Source organism: Carya illinoinensis, chromosome 1 (genome assembly GCF_018687715.1).
Source record: "Carya illinoinensis cultivar Pawnee chromosome 1, C.illinoinensisPawnee_v1, whole genome shotgun sequence".
NCBI classification, from domain to species: domain Eukaryota; kingdom Viridiplantae; phylum Streptophyta; class Magnoliopsida; order Fagales; family Juglandaceae; genus Carya; species Carya illinoinensis.
In genome coordinates this window covers 45,108,440-45,133,482 of record NC_056752.1, presented here as the reverse complement: position 1 = coordinate 45,133,482, position 25,043 = coordinate 45,108,440, and the positions used below count along the sequence as shown (strand labels likewise).

The 25,043-nt window shown below is 32.4% G+C and overlaps 2 protein-coding genes across 4 annotated transcripts; both read left to right on the top strand.

The window, feature by feature from the left end:
• The first annotated feature begins 2,079 nt into the window (after positions 1-2,079).
• On the top strand, positions 2,080-9,372 carry LOC122303075 (low affinity inorganic phosphate transporter 1-like). 2 transcript variants are annotated; one of them, XM_043114631.1, is made up of 2 exons: positions 2,080-2,090; positions 7,459-9,372. In XM_043114631.1, exons 1-2 carry the CDS (start codon positions 2,080-2,082, stop codon positions 9,023-9,025), a joined length of 1,578 nt encoding a protein of 525 aa, XP_042970565.1. In that variant the 3' UTR covers positions 9,026-9,372. The 2 variants fall into 2 exon arrangements, with proteins under 2 accessions (XP_042970565.1, XP_042970557.1); XM_043114623.1 differs by lacking the exon at positions 2,080-2,090 and having other exon boundaries at positions 7,434-9,372.
• Positions 9,373-20,790: 11,418 nt separating this feature from the next.
• On the top strand, positions 20,791-24,652 carry LOC122277094 (low affinity inorganic phosphate transporter 3-like). 2 transcript variants are annotated; one of them, XM_043086977.1, is made up of 2 exons: positions 20,791-20,947; positions 22,868-24,652. In XM_043086977.1, exon 2 carries the CDS (start codon positions 22,911-22,913, stop codon positions 24,528-24,530), a length of 1,620 nt encoding a protein of 539 aa, XP_042942911.1. In that variant the 5' UTR covers positions 20,791-20,947; positions 22,868-22,910; the 3' UTR covers positions 24,531-24,652. The 2 variants fall into 2 exon arrangements, with proteins under 2 accessions (XP_042942911.1, XP_042942914.1); XM_043086980.1 differs by having other exon boundaries at positions 20,796-20,947; positions 22,863-24,652.
• The last annotated feature ends 391 nt before the right edge of the window (positions 24,653-25,043 follow it).

The window sequence follows — 25,043 nt, the reverse complement described above, 5'->3', positions numbered from 1 at the left end:
AGATGTATAAATAACACGAAAAATCTCAATCTCAACACAGAGAACATAGTAGAGGAAGTCCAACATGAAAACATTAGGAAAGATCATCAAAATTTAATACAAGATGCAACCAAACAAAGAAAATTTGTGAAAAATCATCCAGTGGAACAAAACTTGGAAGAACCTTCACGAGATGTAAGTACTCGATTATCTCTTAGAAATATTTACAATCATACTGTTTTTCTATCTCAGATTGAACTCAAAAATATTGATGAAACAATTCTTGATGAATCTTAGATTCTAACTATGCAAGAAAAGTTGAATCAATTTGAAAAAAATGATATTTAGACACTTGTTCTTAGACCCAAAAATCATACTATTACTGGAACAAAATGGATTTTTAGAAACGAGAAAGATGAGTCCAGAGTAATTATTAGAAATAAAGCTCGACTTGTAGCCCAAAATTTCAATAAAAAAAGAATGAATCGATTATGATGAGACATATGCACCAGTCGCAAGATTAGAAACTATTTGAATGCTACTTGCATATACTTGTTATAAAAATTTTAAACTTTTTCAAATGGATGTTAAAAGTGTTTTCTTAAATAGTTTTATAAATGAAGAGGTATATGTTGAGCAACCTCCAGGTTTTGAAAATCATATTTTTTCAAATCATATTTTCAAACTCATAAAAATACTATATGGACTCAAACAAACTCTTAGAGTTTGGTATGAGAGATTCAGTGGTTTCTTAATTGAAAAAGGTTTTTTAAGAGAAAAAATCGACACAACTCTTTTCATTAAACACGAAAATAATGATATTTTTTTTATTCAGATTTATATTGATAATATAATATTTGGTGCTACTAGTTAAAATATATGGCAAGATTTTACTAAAATTATGCATGAAGAATTTGAAATGAGTATAATGGGAGAACTTACATTTTTTCTCGGATTGCAAATTAAGCAAGTAAAAAGTGGAACATTTATCAATCAGTCAAAATATATTAAGGAATTACTCAAGAAATTTGGGATGGAATGTGCTAAGGAAATTGGAATACCAATAAACTCATCCACTAAACTTGATAAAGATGAAACCGATAAGTTAGTTGACTCAAAGACATATCGAGATATGATTGGTAGCTTATTATATTTGATAGCCAGTAGACCAGATATTATGTTCAGTATGCGCTTATGTGCACTTTTTCAATTATCTCTAAAAGAATCTCATTTGATTGCAGTTAAGCGCATTTTTAGATATCTTAGTAGTACAATTGACCTAGGGTTATGGTACCCTAAGCACATATCTTTCGATCTAATCAACTATACAAATGCAGATTGTGCTGGTTGCAAAATTGATCAAAAAAGCACTAGTGGAGCATGTCATTTCTTAGATCATGCACTAGTTTCCTGGTTAGTAAAAAGTAAAATTCTGTTGTATTATCTACTCCTGAGGCAGAATATGTTGTTGCGGGTAGTTGTTATGCTCAAATTCTTTACATGAAGCAACAACTTGAAAATTTTAAACTCATGTATAATCACATTCTAATCAAATGTGATAATACAAGTGTTATAAATCTTTCAAATAACCCAATACAACATTATAAAACTAAGCATATTGAAATAAAATATCATTTTCTTCGAGATCATATGCAAAAATGCGATATAGTACTAGAGTTCACAAACACACATGATCAGTTAGCAAATATTTTTACAAAACCTTTGCCAAAAGATAGATTATATATGATGAGAAGAGAAATATGTATGATGCATACTATGAATATTTTTTAAAAGATAGATCAGAGTCAATAGAAATAGAGAGAAAATTTTTATAAATACTTTTACATAAACCTGAGGTTCTTAGCTTCATGTTTGAGACACTCATTCTCTTCGTACAATATCATGTCATCTTTATTCATGAGAACTGGCAAATGGAATGAAGAATTTAATAGGGATTTCAACTATTTATTCTTCTGCTGAATGATTCATTCTCTTGTGTGAGACTCTTGAACAGTTCACTAATATACAACAATTTATTCTTTAAACTTTTCAAACTCATGGTTTCTGACTTGTAGCCGTTGACAAAAACAACAATAGAGAATGAGTAGCGAGTCCCGAGACTCACCAAATCATAGATAGCATCGGAGTCTGATTTATTAACCAAATTATTATTTTCTTACTGCAACATGACACTAATGGCAGTTGCAGAAAGGACATGAGGTTAAGGTGTAGAATACCTTATGGATAGATCTAGAGATATGTTATAAGAATGAGCTGTTGAGAAAAGAATTGAAAACTTAAAGTGAGAATGTTGAAAGAATGCATATGAGTTATAGAGATGAGAATAAGATTTGATGCGAATTGAATGAATTTTAAGATTGATTTTATATGGTATTAGATAGGTGAAAATGATCTTTTTTTTTTTTTTTATAAAAACTCAGAACCATCAATCTTGTTTTTCAACAACATCAAGCGATTGTTCAAATCTCCAGACACATTTGTCAAGTCACGGGCGGCTCCAATTTTTTAATTATTTACAGTTTCTACTAACACATCGTTTTTTTCAATTCATTTATTTGATGCGGATCCTTTTTAATGATACCAAAAGGGGGAGAAGTTTTAGACTAGAACATTAACATTGTTTGAATTGCTAAACTTGTTATAAGCTTGGAGTTATATTTATACTTTTACTTGAAAAACTAACGCACATTCTCAGGGGGCATAAGTATTAATACATGATTTAGGTTCTATCAAGTATTTGTCATTATCAAAAATGGGGAGATTGTTGAACCCAAAGTTTCAAGTTTCGTGTAATTATATATCTACACATAGATTTTGATGATAACAAATGAATTCAAATAATAAAAGAATCTTAAGTTCAAGTTGTTTACACAATTGAGTCAAGCACATCAAGAAACCAAGTATGAACAAGAAGGGAACAAATTCACATTAAAACTCATAGAATAATGTTGTAAATCTCTTAAAAAATTGAAATTAGGATTAAGGTTTAAAATTAATATTTTATCATAAAACATTAAAATATATTTTCCACATGTGCATGAATATTTTAAAAATTAAATTTGAAAATTTGAAAAATGATTGATTGTTATCTTTCACATGTGCATGACATGATTAAATGATTTATTTGAATATTTTCAAAAGTGATTTATGATCTTTTTGACTTATGTAAAATGTAGATGATTTTGTTTGAAAAATTTGAAAAGTAAATAGTACTCATTTTGGCACATGCGAAAAGTAAAAAAATTAGATTTGAAATTTTTGAAAAATAAATGATGTTGTCTTCAACAAATGAAAAAAAAAAAAGAAACTTTTATTTGAATTTTTTTAAAAATGAATGATATTGTCTTTGACAATTGAAAAAGAATAAGCTTTTCTTTGAGGTTTTTAAAAAAGTGAATGATGTTGTCTTTGATATGTGAATCTTTTTAAATTTGAATATGAAGTCTCATATGCCTATAAATAGATCATTTGAGAGCTTCAAATTTACAACACCAAGAGCATACAACATTCATTCAAAGTTTTCATTCTCTCTTCTCTAGGCATTGAGCCTTAACCCTTGTTCATTTTGAGAGAGATATAGTTTTCACTGGATTGTTCTTATTTCACTTATTGAGGAGTGTTCTATGATAACTTACCCACTATCAGCTCTTGTATCAGTAAAATAGTGTGTATCATCCTTATGTGTATAGAAAGTGTTCTATATAAGAAATAGTTGAATCATTATGTGTAAGATGATTGCAAGTGTAGATGGTGTTCTACACGGATCCTTTGTAGCGGTGTTGTTCAAATGTGTAATATGTTTCTATCTCCACCTGTATGAGGTTGAATAGTGAATTTGGAAATTCTCAATTGGTAGCTTGAGTCGAGGACGTAGGCAGTGGGGCTGAACTTCGTTAACATACTGAGTTTGCTCATCTCTTACCCTTACTCTTTATATTTATTATTGCATCATATTTTGTTTATATTTTATATTGTGTATTTAATTTATAATTGTTAATTTTTAGATATAACTCAATTCACTTCCCTCTTGTGTTAGTCATCTGGGCAACAAATAGAGTTAGTAAGACTTGGATAGTTAATTGAGATGAAATGAGTTGAAATGAAAGTTGAATAAAATATTGTTAGAATATCATTTTTTAATATTATTATTATTATTTTAAGATTTAAAAATTTTAAACTATTTATTATATTTTGTGTAAAAATTTAAAAAAATTATAACAATAAAATAAGATATAATGAAATACTTTTTGTATCCTGGTACAGAGAGACGCTGAAACTTGAGCTGATAACCATTAATGGAATTACTAGCTATATAGTATTCCTACTTTTAACGCAAGTACTTCACTCGACCTATATTGACATATATATTTGCTTCTTTTATCATGGTTTTCACCTGATCATGCAAGATACCCATATCGGCTTGCTAAAATATTGAAGTTTCGACTTTCAATGTTTCGCTTTGAACTTAAAAGGATATATTTTTGCTGTTGTTGTTGGTTCTTTCTTTCTTTTTTTTTAATTCAATCTCCTATATTTTGTATATCATATTAATTCTACCATTAATTACAGCCTTTGTCTCTAATCAAAGCACTTCATGTAATTACGTACAGGCGGACCCTCCTCTATTCATATTTCTTCCCCTTCTAATGATAAAGCATGTTTAGCCAGTAAATAGGCTACATTATTTCCTTATCTGAGTATGTATTTTACTCTCCACTCCTTCCTACCCTTTAAAAAAATTTTAATATATATCTTGAATCATGTTCCCCATCCATGAGAAATCTTCCTCCTCTTTTCTTTGATATATTTTTGTTGTTCAATTGCCGATCTTATATAGTTTATTGCTGTTAGTAAATAAAGACATGTAACTGTGTGGTTTTTGATAATTTTCTTTTAATGCCTTGATTTTGAGGTTTTTATAATTTTAACCTGGGACCTTTTTTTACATGTTAGGCCTTGTTTGGTTACATGGATAAGACAAGATGAAATGAGAAATCTAGCTATGAATAGTAGTGATGAGATAATTTGTGAATAATAGTAAAATGGCTTGAGTTAAGATGTTTTATAGAGTTTTGAGAAAAAGGAGAGAAAAGTTTTGATAAAAATATTATAAAGGTAAAGAGTTTTGCCACTTATCATCCCCACACACTACAGTCTACACATCACACTTATTTTTATTTATTTATTTTTAAAATAGTTTTATTCTTCCTAAATTAATTGAGCTTTTTATCTCATCATTCATATATCAAAAATTTGGTAAGAGAAAAAAATAAAAAATTATGTGTGATGTGTGGTGTGAGGATGATGCGTAGAATTCTTCATAGTTAAAATATTGTTAGAATCTAATTTTTTAATATAATTTTTATTTTGAGATTTGGAAAAATTGAATTATTTTTTGTATTTTATTTGAAAGTTTGGGAAAGTTGTTATGATTAGGTAATATTGTTATAATGATGAGTAGAATTCTTCATAGTTAAAATATTGTTAGAATTTAATTTTTTAATATAATTTTTATTTTGAGATTTAAAAAAATTGAATTAGTTTTTGTATTTTATTTGAAAATTTGGGAAAGTTATTATGATTAAGTAATAATTAAAGAAAAAAGTTGAAACGTTAAAAAATTTGAAGTTGAAAAGTATTTTTGTTTGAATAATATTTAAATGTTAGAATGAGATGAGTTGAGACCATATGTGAAACCAAATGAGCCTTACCGGCCTCTTTATAAAATAAAATAAAAGCTTTGACTTTTTACACACTCACAAAGTTGATATGGGTGCTATATATGCCGAATTAGATAAGCTTATTGTGCATCACTATGTAGGTCATTGTGCAGAAAATGGTTTATAATAGAAGAATTGAAGGATTTACTTGATGCTGTGAACCGAGAGCTGATAGGTGGGATGAAAAGAATTAAGTGTATGTAGGAGGCATATAAAAAAATAACAAAATGCTTTGAAGATGTTATAATATGTGAAAAAAGTGTAAGCTTTTAAGACGTTAGTATGTATTAGGTTTTAAATGGTGCAGTCGAAGATTGAGAGATATTACATAGTTATCCCAAGTAATAACTAGAAGCTAGCTAGGTTGTGACCAGGGAAAGCGTTCATGACCTGCCTAGATGAATTAAGGTGGCATGCGCCTTGCCTTCATGACCATATGGAGGAGGTGGTCATGAGGAGTTATATAACAAGGACTTCTCTTCCTCCTCTCCACCCCCACCCCCGACAACCACTCAACAAAGACTCCCCCATCAGGAAATTTTCAAGCAGCAGGTCAGTCTCTCTCCCTATCTGTTTTCCTCTTTTGTTTACTGTTAGAGTTAGTGCAGTAAATTAAAGCAGACAAATTCCCTGCTTGTTGGAACTGTCTTCTTTGTGTTCTAGAACCACTTCACCTAAATGCTCTTGAATGCATGCTTACCTTTTCATGGGAAGTAAAGGTGATTATGATGGTTTGGCAGAACTGAGAGCTCTGTCCATTCAAGTTCTTAATAGGCTACGCATCATAAGTCCCACATTGAACATTCTGGGGTATGCCAATGTAAGTCATTTATATAAACTACTGCGTAGGTATATTATGGGAAATGGTTTGTGTCCCGACAATGGGTTTAGATGCTAATTTTTTATTTATTTAGAAATTAAGGAATTATTTTTTAAATAATGTTATGATTTTTTTAAAAATATTTAAGAATATAAAAAAATTGTATGAAAAAAAAAAAAAAAAAACGCATTTAACCTTCTCGAGAGAATTTGTCGTACTACATCCTCCTCTTATATTAGTTGGTTTGTTAGTTTACCTTGTTTGTCTTTTTTTCGGGTGGAGTGATAGGAAATGGAACTTTTATTCCCAATTGCATTGAATCATGGCAAACTTCCTATCTTCGATTTTATGAGTAATTATACACACAACACATTTTACAATATATTTCACAACATATTTCACTACGCATATTCTAAAAAATAATATTTTTGTAACATGATCTTAGTTTTATCAAGTATTTTATAGAAATACCCATCCTCTTAAAATATTATTGCGAAAAGTGTTGTAAAAAGTGATGTGTATTTATATATATATTTTTTAGAAACATATGGTGAAAGAACAATGATTGTTAGAGACAAAGGTGCGGTTAATTTAAAGTTTTAATAAACATACGCGTACGCAAAGAGCATGGAATTCGTTATATATATAAAGATTATGGAATTCGTTATATATATTTATTTTATAATAAAAATAATTTTATAATTTGACATACAAGATCAAGTCACATTAATTTAAAATTTTATTTTGATGTAATTTCTTTGTAGCTAAAGTTTCAGGAATATCACTAATTATATTTGTTTCGTTTCTTTTCTTTAATTGTGTCTTTTTTTTTTTTTTTAATTCAGAAAATTTCTGGTATCGTAGGAGCTAGTATGAGAGTATGAGAGTGCTGGATAATCAAGCCATGGGTCGTGAAAGTATGAGAGTGCTGGATGCACTCGATTCTGCAAAGACCCAATTGTACCATTTCAAGGCAATTGTAATCACCGGAATGGGATTCTTCACGGATGCATATGATCTCTTCTGCATAACCACCGTCTCAAAGTTACTTGGCCGCATATACTACACAAAAAATGGCGAAATACCAGGGTCTTTGCCTCCCAACGTGGCAGACGCTGTTAATGGAGTTGCGTTTTGCGGCACTTTTGCTGGGCAGATATTCTTCGGTTGGCTTGGTGACAAATTGGGCCGCAAGAAGGTCTATGGTTTAACCCTCATTCTCATGGTAGTAAGCTCCATTGGCTCGGGGCTCTCCTTTGGGCACACACGAAACGGTATAATTACCACGCTTTGTTTCTTTCGGTTCTGGCTTGGCTTTGGCATTGGCGGAGACTATCCTCTGTCGGCTACAATCATGTCTGAATATGCAAACAAAAGAACTCGTGGGGCATTTATCGCTGCGGTTTTTGCCATGCAAGGCTTCGGAATTTTAGCTGGTGGGATTGTTGCTTTAATTGTTTCAAGCGCTTTCAATAACAAGTACAAGCCTCCCCCATTCGATGTTGATCCAGTAGCCTCCCTGCCAGACCAAGCCGATTACATTTGGCGCATTGTCCTGATGATTGGAGCCATCCCGGCTGCCCTTACTTTCTATTGGCGTATGAAAATGCCGGAGACAGCTCGTTTTACGGCCCTAGTAGCCAAGAATGAAAGGCAGGCAGCGGCAGACATGTCTAGTGTATTACAGGTGGAGCTCGAAGTAGAAAAAGAAAAGGTAGATAAGATTACTAAGAAACCCTATGGCTTATTCTCTAAAGAATTTGCGAGACGCCATGGACTTCACCTGGTTGGAACAGCCACTTGTTGGTTCTTGTTGGACATTGCCTACTATAGTCAAAACTTATTCCAAAAGGATATCTTCACTGCCGTTGGATGGCTTCCATCGCCACCAAAAATGGGCGCCATTGAAGAGGTTTACAAGATTGCAAAGGCACAAACACTTATAGCTTTGTGCGGTCTTGTGCCAGGGTATTGGTTTACTGTGGCCTTCATTGATCGTTGGGGACGGTTTGTAATCCAATTGATGGGTTTCTTCTTCATGTCCGTCTTCATGTTTGCGCTTGCTATCCCTTACGATCACTGGAAACTTAAGGGCAACCATATCGGGTTTATCTTGTTGTACGCCCTCACCTTTTTCTTTGCTAACTTTGGACCCAATTCCACCACATTTATTGTGCCTGCAGAAATTTTCCCTGCAAGGTTGAGGGCTACTTGTCACGGAATATCAGCCGCCTCCGGGAAGGCTGGAGCTATTGTTGGTGCATTTGGGTTCTTGTATGCTGCTCAAAACACAAACCCACATCTCACAGATGCAGGGTACGCGCCTGGTATTGGAGTGAAGAATACACTCATTGTGCTCGGTGGGATCAATACGTTGGGTGTGTTTTTTACCTTATTGGTGCCCGAGTCCAAGGGAAAATCGCTGGAGGAGTTGACAGGGGAGAACGAGGAGGAGGAGGAAACAGGAGAGGCTAGTCCCGCGTGATTATAACGATTTGATTTCACGCATAAAGTGCTGTCTCAGTTCATATCAATTCACTTTCAACCTTGCTTGCAGATGCATTAATATATATATGGGTGGACTTGGGTTAATTTGGTCGGTTAATATTCATATACTTAAGACGTGTATGTATCTAATAAGGCAATTGTGGTGGCCATTTCTGTAGTGTCTTATAAAGCTTTCGGGCTTTTATGAGTTGCATTCAGGTTCTACTCTTCATGTTCTTCCAATATACCCTTCTGCGAAGCTAGTCAAGTACTGGGCAACAAAAATGTTGGGAGATGTAACATTAATTTAGGAATATGAATAAGCTATATCATGTTAGGACGTTAGTGAATTGGATTGTCGGTTTTTTTGGCTATTTTAAGGTTTCGTAAGGAAATGTTCAATAAACAATTCCCATAGCTTCAAAAATACAAATTAATTTTCCTCAACAGAATTATCCTTTTCCTTTCTTTTCTTTTTTGTTCTTTAAATCAATTTACAGCAACAGGTTAAGATATATATGATTAGAAGTTTTCAGGTAGAACAAGTTACCCAAAATTTTCCAGAGATGATTAGGTCTTTTCTTTCCTGTCTCTTTTTAATTTGAAAATTTCTAAATTATGTGTTTGCATGTCAATTTGTAAATGGAATAACTTAAAATGGAATCTGATGTTTATAATAATCGCGTCAAACATGATTGGGTACCATTCACTTAAACTCGACTCAAATATAATTTCAGTATAAATAATTGTTCATGCACTATTAAAAATGCATGAATAATTATTACTGTTTACCCGCAATTTTCTCTTCTAAAATTCCAGTACTGTACCCAGCATTATTATTACAAGAATTTACGAAGGAGAAAAGACAATCAGCAATACAAAACTGAAAACATCAACCAACTCTATATCAGAGCTGAGCAAGCTTATCTACTCAAAAGGGCCGGCCCATATATCTAAATCTAATAGCACGGATAAGGCGGTTGCTTAATCTATTTTTTAGTTGTTCTGTTGTTTATTATCTCTGTACCGTACATTTGTTAAGTGTAAAATTAAAAAATAAAAATAAATGATAAAGTAGAATTTTTCATTTATTTTATTGGCGTAACTGTAACAAGAAGAGCAAGTTTACTCTGTATCCGCAATTCTTCCCTTGAAGTGGAACGCGAAAGAGAAATTTTGTTCAAATATGCTGCGATCAACAGCGAAGACTCGGTGATTCCATTGAGATGATGGAGATGGACCACCTAGTACCTCTTGCCATTCTCATGTCGCCTGATGCCACAATGCCGCCCATTCACAATCATGTACACAGATACACTTTTCCTTTTCTTTTTCTTTTTTTTATCTTCTTTAATATAATATGATGAACTTCGCCAATCCAATTTGTTTTGTCGGGCCTTACAAATCTCACGGCTTTTGGTTTCCCATGATATTCCAGCTCCCAACAGTCTAGTTGACCTAAAAAATATCGCTGCATTTTGCTGATTTTAAAGAGATCATGGTCATTCTTTACAGAGTAAGATTCTGCATAGAAATGAGCTAACTGCTGATCTGAAAGACCACACAGCTTTCCCTCTTTCCTTTTCCCTTTTTTTTTTTTTTTTTTTAAGCAAAACATCTTCTTCATTCAATCAAAAGCCTTACAACTGTTTTTCAAACGAGATGATCAGTGAAATATTAGTAGGGAATAAAATCCCACCATACATGCCCAATGTGTTGAATTTTGTAGCTTCTGAAGACCTTCACTCCTTTATCTCATTAATGGGGGCCCCAGAAGGGACATGACTCCCCTTCATCGAATCATCTTTAAATTCATCTACCATAACCAGAGAATCACTTTCCCTCTTATGAGTCTCCGTTCAAATGACAAATATTTTGCTTTATTTTATATTTTTTGGTTTTTAGAACTTCCAAAAATTAGCACAACCATGCATTGACGAGTGACAACTCACACAAGACAAGGACTGGACCGGCGTGGATTATGTTTTCAATAAGTGGGCCTGCTTGGATATAACATATGTATATATAGACCATATTATACTTGCCAACCCCAAACATATAAATTATCAAAAATGCTTAATATAACCGGTTGAGAGAACCGCCGTGCAACCGTTGCCTACGTGGAAAAAATAAAAAGATGTGTTTTGTTAATCAGATAAAACGATATATTTTTTTCTCTTTTTCTTTCTCTCCATCTGACTCCTTTCCAACCTCCTTCTTCATCCTCCCCCTTCTCTATCGTTCTCTCATTCGCTCACCTTCTTGCTTACAAGCATGTCGTTGAGTATTGGTTTTAGCAAGCTAGTAGAATTTTGCTTTTATTTTTGTACATAATTTTTGTTTTTTTACTTTTTGCTTTGTGAGTTTGATTAGGACCGAAGAAAATTCAAAGCTCTTCATTTTTTATTTTTTATTTTTAGGACGCAAGATTTTGTAAAAAACCCATGAAAAGCTCTAACTCAAACGCAAAACTCAAAAAGTGAAAAGATTGATTTAGTCTTTCAAAGTTTTACTCCATACCCATATCCAGATTTCACACTCATAACCATTTGGGTATGGAGTAAATTAGCATTAAAATCAAAAATAAAAACTTGAATTTTGCTTTACAAACAAACCAAAACAAAAAATAAATTTGAATTTCTCACTCATAATCTTGTCAGCTGCCTCTTTAATTTTCTTAAAAAGAAAAAGAAGAAAGAAAATCAAATCCAGAAAAGTAGAATCAGAAGAAGAAAGAGAAAAGAAAATGTCTTAAAGGTAAAAGATTTTAAGCCAGAAGAAGAAATATGCTAAAAGAAGAAATATTTCTTTCTTTTATATCAAGAACTTCGGGATCTAGAACTTCTTCAATGATGTGGGGAGAGGCGAGGTGGAAGACTTTGGTATAGCCATTGACGGCAGTGAGGATAGAGCCGTAGTTAAGGCAATCGATTTGGAAGAGACGGAAATTGGCCTCTACTCTGTCTAGAGCTTCTAGATGTATCATTTCACTCTCAACCTTAAAGACGAAAGACGAAGGATGTGTTCTTTTACATTTTTCTTTCTTTGTTTTTTCATTTTATTTTTTTACTTTTTATTTTATTTTATTTTTATTCCACGTAAGCTCCTACCTACACCCGGTTACCCCACGCTTACCCATCCCGGTTGTATCTAGCAGGATTGATAAATTATAGCCAGACATAAACCCAATATTTAGGCGTGGGTTACACTTCCAAATTTTGAGGTTTGCCTGCTTGGCAACAGCTAGCGTTCTCGAACAGTATGAGGACCACTATGTTTAGATGCAAGGTGGTCAACTTTGTTCAGTCCGCTGCCTGCTATCTCAAACTCCCAATTTCCACAAATCGTGTTCAAAAAGTTTAGAATTTCGTTCCATAAATTAACGAGAACACAAATTTTAAAAGAAACGCGTCATTAATTTTTATAACTCGTAGTCATATAATATATATATATATATATTCGCATAGATACCATACAAATTAAAAAAATAATTCATACATAAATGTCCTTAATGTATGATTATATGGAGTTGTTTCAGTCCACTGTTGATTCCTTTGTTTTCTTCATTCGAATTCACTCTAGTAACCATTGTATAATTTATTCCGATACCTAAACCATTAAGATAACCATTAAAATAAATAAATTAAAAAAAAAAAAGGGTAAAAATATCGGCATGATCGTACGTAGTCGAGTTGTTACATTTGTACCATATCCCACAAAACCTATTTGGATCTAATTAGTATAAGCTTATTATAACGCCCGTTGAAAATAACAAAACAATCAATAAACAAAACTACCAACAAAATAATATTCAATCAATAGGAACTTGTTTAAAATTAAAAAATAATACAGGCGGTCGGTCCCACACGTTTAATGGGTCCCCCATATATTGATAATACGTAGACATTGTAACTCCCTATCTTGGCATTGTTCTAGTCTGACATTAGTCCACGACACCAGCCTAAAAGACAAATTAATTAAGGATTAATGCGCGCAGATTCGTTACATTTTACGCTGATCTGCCAATTGGGATTAATTTTCCCGCGTAAGAAACTAGGCCCACAGAACAATACTAAGAAATTCACTTGGAGCTTGACTTGACGGATGGATCACTTCCCTAGCAATTTCTTGTTTATATTTCTCTGATCTCCCTCTCTGATCTCTCAGTATTGTTTTTTGCTTGTCATGATTCGTGTGGGTTATTGTCCGCGTAACTTCATGGAAGTTGAGTTTTACTCGGCTATAGTGTTGCTTTCATAATATATCGTATATAATTCCGAAATTTGAAGGAGAACGACCGAGGAGGAATTAATTAAGGAATTGAAAAAGCAAGTTACGCGTTTATCGCTATCATCGAAGTTGCTTTCGTATGTTCCGTATGTGATGCATTGGAGTTTGCATTTCGGGATTACATAAGAGTTTTGTTATATACAAGTATAGTTACGTACTAATTCGTATATCAATACTGATTCATTTATACTTAAAATTTAAATTAATACTGTTTTCAATAAAATCTATTTTTTACCCAATCACATCATATTGATACACAGATTAATACACAATTATTCTTGCAACTATATTTTTCTATAAGCACTGCTATAAAGTAGCTCCACACCCAACACACCAGTGTAAAATAAAAGAAGATAAAATAATAAATTCACATTTTTCAATAGTATAAAAAAGTGTGAGATTGCTGTGTATATTTTCTGTTTTTCCATTACCTAATACCTATCAACACTTTTGGCATTGCAGAGAGAATTAGTATATTTTATATTATTATTATTTTATTATAATTCATTTTACAACTAATTTATATAATTTAAAGCAAAGTTATCAACATAAAAAATTGCATGTATATATTTAATTTCTCGTAATCTTTTGGTTCCAATAGTCACCTGTAGATGCGGGTTCACAAAAACTTGAAATTTAAACATCCAATGCTCCACATTCATTATCAAAGCAAATTTACACATTCATTATCAAAGCAAATTTACTCAACACGGAACCATAGATAAGGATGAATATAGGATTATTTTTTCCCTTTTCTAGAGACCAAATTATATTAAAATTCTGCTTGGTTACTGAAAATTCTTAAATAAAAATTTTGAGTTTTAAGATTAAATTTTAAAATATTATATTTTAATATTATTATTATTTTAGAATTTGAAAAAATAGGAAAAAATTTAAATTATTTATTATATTTTGTATGAGGATTTGAAAAGTTGTAATGATGAGATGAAAATTTTATATTTAAGATAAAAAATTTATATGACCAATCAATACCTAAAGAATTTTTCTACTTATAAGCGACTCTACAGTATCAAACAATTGTTAAGAGAAAAAATAAAAAAGATAAAAGTAAGTGTAACGTGGGACTACTAAATATAATTTTTTTTATACTTATAGTAGAAAAAAATCTTCTTTGAGTTGTTAATCAAATTTAAAGATCGGGAATAGAAATGAGATAAATACATAAAATAACCTGTCTATATCATTTATTGTAAGATAATTTCTATCACGTCATCATAAGACTATATAAATTCATAGAAACATTCTGAAAACAGAGAAAAAAACATTGAAGTAAGAGCAAAAATATTAGGTTTCAGAATAATTATTTGAGAAACAGATTTAAAAACTAATACCATACAGAAATTAATTTACAGAAATGAATTTTTTTATGCCTTAAGAAACACCAAGTCCTATGTGTAAAGATGATAAATGAGATATAAACGTACATGTATCATGGATTATCTAAATTAATTTTTGTTTCTTTTCCAAAGAATTCAAAATTAGCACCAATTGTTGATTTCGGAGCCTAGAGCCATCATTGGTCCAATCATACAGACATTTTATATATATATATATAATCTACTTATAAATCAGCGTGTAAAACACATTCTTTATACTGTCGATATAACGATAAGATTTAATTTATAAAAATTTTAAATTTTAATTTTTTTTACAAATCAAATTTTGTCATTTTATATGAAAAGTATAATTTATGCATTAACTTACAAATAGATATTTTTTAAAAAAATATATGTTAAATATATTATTCTGAGAATCAATAAAGGCAGCTCAACCACCCATCTCTCTTCTCATGAAACTCTCTTTTGACGAAAAGAGGAGCTTTCGTATTTACATTATATTCAGATATTAATTAAAAAGTAAATAATAGTAAAAAGAATAATATTATAAAAAAATATAATTATAAGTATAATTGTATACTAATCTGTACATTAATATAATGTGATTAGTTAAAAAGTAGATTTTATTAAAAATAATATTAATTTAAATTTTAAATATAAATAAATCAATATTAATATACAGATTAATATATGACTATACTTATATATAGCAACATTTTAATATTATATATTATACCCTTATTTTACTTTTATTACGTTACATTGTAAAATAATGTTCCGTAGCTCACTTTACATTCTCCTTTCTTCTTGTCAAAAAATGGATAAGGGTGGTAATCATGATAGCGTACGGATATGATACAGATAATAATTCGGTAAGGGGTGTAATCATGATGGCATACGAATATTATATATAAAAAGTAACGTCAAGTATAAGTTTTAATATTTATTTGTAGAAAAGTCAATCTTCTTAATAACGAGTAGCTTTAGGATAATATTTTTTTAAGGAGAATAATATTTATAATCGTAATTATGTACAGTCATTTTAAAAAAATAAATTAATATAAAATTTATATAAAAAAATTAATTTTTTAATCGTAGACCATATTTTTTTTAAAACGATTATATAACATTTATAATTCTATGATTACAAATAATATTGTTCTTCTTTTCAAGTGAGCTTTACTTCTTTTTATAAGAATTTGTGTAGAGTTATCCCTTCAAGATTTGTACAAATTATATATATATATATATATATATATATATTTCTATATTAATGCAATTGTTGAAAATGAATTAAACCAAATTTTGTTCCAATCATAAAGTTACGTGTCAAACTTAATAAAATGTGATGAACCTGAACAGCTAGTAATTACAAGACTCAAGCCTGCAGAACACATGACATAGATAAAATGCAATTAACGTATTATATAAGAAATACGTGTGGACAAAGCTTTAAGTCGACACAAATGAATTAGCTATATATGCAAGTTATATATATAAGAAATACTGAATTAATAGTGATAATTAGTTCCTTAAGTATCTGGAAAAAACAAATTAAAACTGAAATTTAATATGCAAGTTATATATATAAGGTCCAATTGAAGTAAAAAAGAAAAAACAGAGACTTGCAATTAGGACATGTATATGGGATTACATAATAAGGTAGTTGCTTAATTCCTTAAATAGAACCCAAAATGGTGGGATTATATCATTATTGCTCATTTTGGCCGGTGAGATTTGTTTGATGTTTGCCCATCATGTGATCGTTTTCCTAATTCTGTAATGAAAATTCCGGGAATATTGTAGGAATAATATTGCCGCCAATCATGATGTACACGTGTCCTACAATTTTGAGGCTTGCCATTTGGATTTCACTAACGTAAAATTTCCTTGTAATTGTCAGCACGAGTACGTAAACCCCAAGTCCGCTGTATTTATTGGGTCATCATTGTGCATGACAATTTAACCTTAAAATCGCACACGATTTGTGCCACACGTTCATGATGTGCATCATTTAGATAGGGACCATAATCATGTGCCCGTTACAAGCAAGCATTACCGTGTTAATTAAGCAAGCATATCGTATTTTTAATAAGAAATGATATTTATAGTATTAAAATTGGAATATGCATATGTCGTATAGTACTTCAAAAAAAATGTATATAAATTTTTGTTCTACAAAAAAAATTAATTTTTAATAATATTTCTCACTTTCTTTCAAATAGAATAAGTGGAAACTGCACACTCCAAAAGAATATATATATATATATATATAAAATAGCGTCACCCATTTCTAATTGACAGTGAAAATAACCTTTACCTACTATTCAGTTTATTTCTTGACTCTGATTTGACATTAAGGCCTCATTTGTTTATACAGATTAGATAAGTTGAAAGTTAAAAATTAAATAAAATATTATTAAAATATAATTTTTAATATTATTTTTATTTTAAAATTTTAAGAAAATTAAATTATTTATTATATTTTGTGTGAGAGTTTAAAAAAATTATAATAATTAAATAAAATAAAATGATTTGTGAAAATAAACACAATCATCTAAGTAATTGTTAATTAAATAAATAACAAATAACTATATTTTTTATATTAAATTAAAAAAATTGATAAATTAATAAAGCCATAAGAATATCACGCTACCACTACAAGAATAAAGCCTTTTTCCAGCAATTAAAAGTTTGATGGAAATAAAATTGCTGCAAAAAACTTTTATTTGCAGTAATTTAAAGATTGATGCAAAGTTTTTTTCATCAAAATTCAAAATTAGGCTTTTGCAGCAATGTTTCACTTTTTACGACAGTTGCAGTTTGCTGCAATATTCAAAATATTTTTTCTAGCTCATTTTTTACTTGTTGCAACAAAATAATCGCTGCAATAAAAAGAAATACTTTTGCAGCTATGTAAATTTTAATGTAAAAAGAACGTTTTCTTATACTCACTTTTTTCCATTTTTTTCTCTCCCATTTCTCTTCCCCCCCCCCCTCCCTCCCGGTGAGTCCGTGACTTTCTTCTTCGTCGATCTGCAGAAATTTCCCTCTCTCGGCTTCTCGATCTCCCCCATCTTCTGCTGATCCATCTCGCTCAATCTCCTCTCTGTATTAAACGCCGCCGTCGACCCACCGATGTCGTCCACCTCCTCAGTCGCTGGTCCCTCTCACGCGGCTTCTCTCTGTCCCAGGTAATCTCCCTCTCCCTTCACCCACAAACCCACAAATCTCTGCATTCCTCCACGGCGCAACTCCATCGCCACCCCCATGCTCCACCTCCAGCTGCGACAGTTGCAGAGCCCCGATCCAAGCTCTTCATCTCTATCCCCGTCGATCTACTCTCCCAACAACGGATCTCGCTCAAGCCGTGTGTACATGGCCCTGCGCTGCCTTCCTCCACGACGCAGCTCCACCGCCACCCGCATGCTCCACCTCCAGCTACGACAGTTGCAGAGCCCTGATCCAAGCTCTTCGTCTCTCTCCCTGTCGATCTACTCTCCCCCACACGAATCTGGCTCAAGCCGTGTGTACAAGCCACGCAGCTGCCTTCCTCCATGGCGCAGCTCCACCGCCTCCCCTTCAATGCCGCCCAGAAACCCATTTTTGCCCACAAATCCAGAAACCCATTTATTCTTAGTCGTTGAGAAAGGACAGAGTTTGGCGAACGAAATATAACTTGTGGTTGACGGGCTGCCGATGTGCAGTAGAACTTATAGCGAAATAAATTCGTCAGTCATTGAGAAACCTGATATATTGCAGCGGCTTCCCATCAGTATTGCAACGTTACTAATCGACCCAAGAACAGAACTGCAACGATTACGAATGGTACTCCTCCACGGCAGTTGCAACGGACATGCTCCGTTTTTTGCATCAGTAGAAAACAATGGAAAACCTCTGTTTTTCCAACGATTCACGTCCATAGTTGAGTTCCCTTAGTTGCAACGAAACTAAGGCGTCCAACATGCGACCAACCCAGAATAGTTGGTACAGTCCAACTGTTGCGTTTTATAAGATGAATTCCGAAGGATGCTATTACTGAAACAGGGCAGTTTTGTTGTAGTGTGCATGCCAAAAGTCACTACAAGAAAAATGAGCAATTCCGGTCAATTTATAGCAATGAAAATAGTATTAGCAACTGCTCATTTTTCTTGTAGTGAGTATACCATGGAAGATGAGTTGTCAATGGTGCGTATCAAAGACGTTCACAATGTAGGAATTGATCCAATGCGGAGGATGCATGCCTGGTCCGAGTTTTAATTTAGGTGTGGAACTTGTCATTGCCTCCCATAGGCTATAGCTTTTTTCTGCCTGCCGGCTGCATAAATTAAAATGATCATGACGATATATATATCACAAAGTTAATGTGAAACTATTATTTGGCCTTTAAAATAAAATAACCTTATAAGATTTGTTTAATTCCACGCCACATGAATTAAGATCGATCGAGGCTTTTAGCCATTGAAAACCATGAGGGTTGTTTTCAAGGGATCAGAGCATCCTCGTTGAGTTGGTCAAATGGGATAATTAGCTAAAATTTATATAATTTATGTTAAAAATACTCTACATTAGATTGGACATATCTAAGGTACTGTTTAGTCATATGAAATTCTCATCTCAAATATAAAATTTTGATCTCATTATTACAACTTTTTCAAATCTTCATACAAAATATAATAAACAATTTAACTTTTTTTTTAACTTTTTCAAATTTCAATACAATAATAATATTAAAATATAATATTTTAATATTTAATCTTAAAACTCAAAATTCTCATCTGAAAAATCTCAATAGTCAAGCAGAACCTAAAATAATTTAGATTTTTGCTACAGTAGTTGACTAAATATAGAATATCACTTTCATTCACTAAAAATTAAAATATTATTTTCTCACTCTTATACTTTCATTTCACCAATTAAAATATTAAAATATTCTACACTTTTATTTCAAATAATTAAATGACGTTTGAAAATATGTTTTTTTAATATTAATTTAATTATAATATAATTATTAATAATATTAAATTGGTATAATTATAAAATGTGATAAAAATAAATTTTTAAAAAAAATTAATTTAATAATATTTTATTATTATATAAAAAATGAAGGGTTAATCTAATGTAGAGATTGAATTTAGATAAAATAGATAAATATAAAAAAAAATATTTATATTGACTAAATTTAAAAATAAAATTAACCAAGTCAATGAAGATATCACAAAGTTTTGGCGCTTTACCAAACATACTTCTGTTCATAGCCAATTTAATTAGTTTAATTTATTTTTATGCACACGTCACATTTGCATGATGATAAGCACACAAGCTATTAATAATTAGTTAGCCAAAATGCATTATATATTTGGAAAATGATATATTTATTATTTTTATTTTACTTAATGATTAATAAAGTGAGTATTAATAAAGTTATATTTTTTTTAATTTTTTTTAATGATTAAGAATGTTAAAAAAATATTTAAAAGAAAATAAAATAAAAATAAAAAAATTTATAATACACATAAATAATAAATAAATAATAATAGAGTAGTAAGCTACCTTATATATTTTGGCCAACACGTTGTCTGATCTTTCCTGACAAATAAAAGCATCAGCTTCATGACATAATATAATTATAAGCTAGACGCCTGGCTCTAAGCCTAAGGTACATGCAAACGTTCAAAACGGTAATAACACTAATATTGTGAAAAAGATGCATGCATGCCTGACTGATGTATTATTTAATAAGTACTCAAGTTGTCAAATTGAATTACTCAAGTATTCAAAACTATTTATTATATGTGCCTAATTAGTTGATATCCTTGAAGGGCAGAGCGCTAGCGGTCAGCTTGCAGCTGAAGCAGCTAGCAGTACTACACTGGTACGTATGGTGGATTGCCAATCATCTCGTAATATAAAATTGCCAAGACAAGAATAATGAGGAACTTGCTACGAAAGAGGCCGATTAATGTAGCCTGACGCATGAATAATGAAAAAATTATTAAAATAAAAAATGATTGCATGTACTTATCTGTCCCTGCTGGCCGCATAGTAGTATAGAAGCAAGAATGTTAGCCGTGACTTTACGAGAGCGTTGACTATATTAATCAGATGAGGTGGTATATGCCGTTGGATCTTGGACTTGATTCTGGTTTCCAAGGGGTCACAGACTCACATGCCCGCTATATAACTGGCGTCTATCCTCTCTATGCACTCCATTCCGGCTCAACACGATAACACCTCTCACTTCCATTGCTGCTCTCCTCCTCAAGAAGCAGGTCAGCCTCTCTCTCTCTCTCTCTCTCTCTCTCTCTCTCTCTCTGTGGTTAATGTTATGACGAGAGCTTTCCAATTTAGAATTGGTGCATGCATGAAACCAGGAAAATTCCTTGATGGTTGGAACTGGTTTTATTGGATGTAAATCTATGATCAGGACCACTTTAATTAGATGATTGTAGTCATGGTAATAGGCCACAGTGAAGATGATTGTACCTATCCATTATGTCTCTATATATATCATACTAGCAGTGCCCTTTAAGTTATCTTCCTGTCGTGCAGGTAATTAATAGACTTCCTAGTTCCTAGAAAAAGATAGTCCTGAGAAATCTCTCATCTAACTCGTTAAGCCATAACCTTTATTTTCAATATCATTCCTTTTTATTATAGTGCAGTTAATTTCTTTGACGTCAATTCAAAGTCAACGACGTATAAGAAGTAAAAGACTTTCGTAATAATGGAAGGATCTTATTCATAGGTATTGATCTTTATATCGTAGATGAAAAAACATAAGGCATAGAAGAAAATTATAATATATATAAAATTATTTTATATATGATATATAATTATATATAAAAGTTTCATATATAATTATATATTATAGATATAAATTATATATATAATATTTTATATAATATTAAAAATTTAATTTATATATATATTTTTAAACCGATCTGATTCGAGTTTAAACATTCAGCCCTATAGGAGAGGGAGAGCCCTCTACTGTCAGAACCTGCTTGGAAGTTTAAACACACGTATGTACGAGCCGGCCAGCTCTATTGCTTACGGAAATACATCTTTTTCTGCATGGTATTTTATAAAATTAATTCTTTACATTTCATATATCCTTGAATGGTCAGTTTCAGTATTTAATTGCAACGTCTCTTGTACGGCCCCCTGATATTTCTCGAGCCAGTTAACCGGCTGGCCTTGCAAATTGCAAGCCGGTCCAATCACCGTGGCCACATGATTTTTGTGTCTTTAACTCGAGGTTTTTTCTTCCACGAGAGATATTAGCAATGGCCGATTTTTGTATCCAAGTTGTCACTATCAGTGACATGGTATCATCAATGATTCATTAAATATAACCAGTTGTGGAGCCTAGTAGTTGTTCATCCATCAATTTTTAAGAAGAAAAAACAAGTATTTTGTTGAGAAGTGATCAGAATGCCAATTTTTTCTTTTTCTTCCCTCTTTTTTTGAATGAATATGTGTTCGCGAATCGCCATTGAATTTATGAAAGTTCATGCAGGATAAATACAGAAAGGAATAGGACACCAATACATCGTCAATGTTAATTGTTATATGTCTTCTGTTCATTAGTGACAAAAACATTAATAAACTTCGGCAACGATCCGATTGGTTCAATGAATAAAAATACTCTCGTCATAATTATGTTGGGCCATATATATAATAGAAAGAATAGACAAACAAGTTGCATAAGAGTACCCTATCATTTTACAGCCTAGTGGCCCTAGTTGTCTATTGGATTAATTTGGAGCATTCGTTATAGAGAATTATTAAAGCATCATGTTCAGTTAAGAGAAAATTTGACAATCTTTGACTGTTTTTTATAATTTTTAGAGATGTATTATTTATTGGATTTTGTAAAAAAAAATATGAAAATTTAAATAAAAGTTTTCTTGAAATATTTTTTTTGTTTAGAGTTTGTAGAAATGAACAAGTAAAGTTGACAATTTGTTTTAAACTAATTTTTTTAATGATAGTTTTTGTTTGAATTTTTGTAAAAGTTGTTTTGATTTGTATATTTTCTTTTCTTACTTTTTACTGAAAACTAAGCTAATGATCATTGGATGGAAATTAAGTTCAAACAGATTTTTTATATTTCAAGTTTTTGAGCCGAGTTCATTGATATCATAGACGTGCCATTACAAAAGGTTTTTTTCCCCCCCGAAGTGCAGGCAACTGTCGGAGGACTAGTACTGAAAGCAGCAAGTTCCACCCATGGCTGGAAACAAATTGATAGTGCTTGATGCACTTGATAAGGCCAAGACTCAACTGTACCATTTCACGGCAATTGTAATTGCCGGAATGGGCTTTTTCACAGATGCATACGATCTGTTCTGCATCTCCCTCGTCACCAAGTTACTCGGCCGGTTTTACTACACTAAAGAAGGCGCACTAAAGCCCGGCACGTTGCCTCCAAATGTGGCTGATGCTGTTAACGGCGTGGCACTTTGTGGCACATTGGCCGGCCAGCTCTTCTTCGGTTGGCTTGGTGACAAATTGGGCCGCAAGAAGGTCTATGGTATTACTCTTGTTCTCATGGTGGTTTGCTCCGTTGCCTCAGGGCTCTCTTTCGGACGCTCAGCAAACGGTGTTATAGCCACACTCTGTTTCTTCCGATTTTGGCTTGGCTTTGGTATCGGTGGTGACTACCCCCTTTCTGCTACAATCATGTCTGAATATGCCAACAAAAAGACTCGTGGGGCGTTTATAGCAGCGGTTTTTGCCATGCAAGGGTTTGGAATTTTGGGAGGTGGGATTGTTGCCTTGATAGTTTCAAGCGCATTCAATAACAAATACCATCCTCCTGCATACCAAGTCAATGCAAAGGACTCCCTTCCACCCCAATCTGACTATATTTGGCGCATAATTCTCATGTTTGGAGCTCTTCCGGCTGCCCTCACATACTACTGGCGTATGAAAATGCCAGAGACAGCTCGTTACACTGCCCTGGTCGCCAAAAACGCAAAACAAGCCGCGGCAGACATGTCTAAGGTGCTTCAAGTTAATATTGAAGCTGAAGAGGAGAAAATCGAAAGACTTGCAGTGGAGCCATCCAATTCCTTTGGCTTATTCTCCAAGGAATTCGCAAAACGCCATGGCCTTCACTTGCTTGGAACCACTACCACGTGGTTCTTGTTGGACATTGCCTTCTACAGCCAAAATCTTTTCCAAAAGGATATCTTCTCCAAGATTGGATGGATTCCATCGCCAGAAACTATGAGTGCGCCAGAAGAGGTTTTCAAGATTGCAAGGGCGCAAACACTTATTGCACTGTTCAGCACGGTGCCTGGGTATTGGTGCACTGTGCTCTTCATTGATTATATGGGGCGCTTTGCAATCCAATTGATGGGATTCTTTTTCATGACTGTCTTCATGTTTGCACTTGCCATACCTTACAATCACTGGATTCAAAAGTCACACCGGATTGGCTTCGTCATAATCTACGCCTTGACCTTTTTCTTCGCCAACTTCGGTCCCAATTCCACCACTTTTATTGTGCCAGCAGAAATCTTCCCTGCAAGGCTAAGGTCTACCTGTCATGGAATATCAGCCGCAGCTGGGAAGGCAGGAGCTATAGTTGGGGCATTTGGGTTCTTGTATGCCGCACAAAGCCAAGACCCGAATAAAGTAGACGCTGGGTACCCTACAGGCATTGGTGTGAAGAATTCACTTCTTGTGCTTGGCGGAATCAACTTCTTGGGAATGTTATTTACCTTGTTGGTGCCTGAATCCAAAGGAAAATCGTTGGAGGAGTTGACCGGAGAGAACGAAGACAAAAGCGGTGATATTTCCGAGCAGACCGCTGGTGCTAGGACTGTTCCAGTTCCAGTGTGATTTCGTTTTGTTTACCCAAAAAAACATCCAATATTTCAAGCTCTTATGTCACATTTTCATCTGTGGTTTTTCCTTTGTAACTTCATATTACAATGCAATAATAATGTAGATATTTTGTTTTAGTTTGTGCCACTTAAATCCGGAAGCGCAATATTTAACTTCCCTTGCTTCGAAATATATGTACTCAATGACCTTTGGACCTTTCCTGTATCTCAACTTTCTTTCCAAAAATCATTCGGTACGTTGTTTGAAGTTACTCAGATGAACAACTCTGTTTTCACTCAAATTTATTCAAAATCAAGCATCGTACCAAAAACATTAGAAAACTTAAAAGAACGTCAAACATATTCTAAAAGTTTGTTTTGTACAATTTTGACTGCAATTGACCATAAATGAAATATAACTCTTCAATCTTTTATTATAAATAAGATAAGATAAGATAAAAATTAAATAAAATATTATTATAATTTATTTTTTTATTATAATTTTTATTTAAAAATTTAAAAAAATTAA

What these genes read in the sequence shown, in the direction of transcription:
- LOC122303075 (XM_043114623.1), top strand. Translation starts at nt 7,445, where the DNA reads ATGGGTCGTGAAAGTATGAGAGTGCTGGATGCACTCGATTCTGCAAAG.
- LOC122277094 (XM_043086977.1), top strand. Translation starts at nt 22,911, where the DNA reads ATGGCTGGAAACAAATTGATAGTGCTTGATGCACTTGATAAGGCCAAG.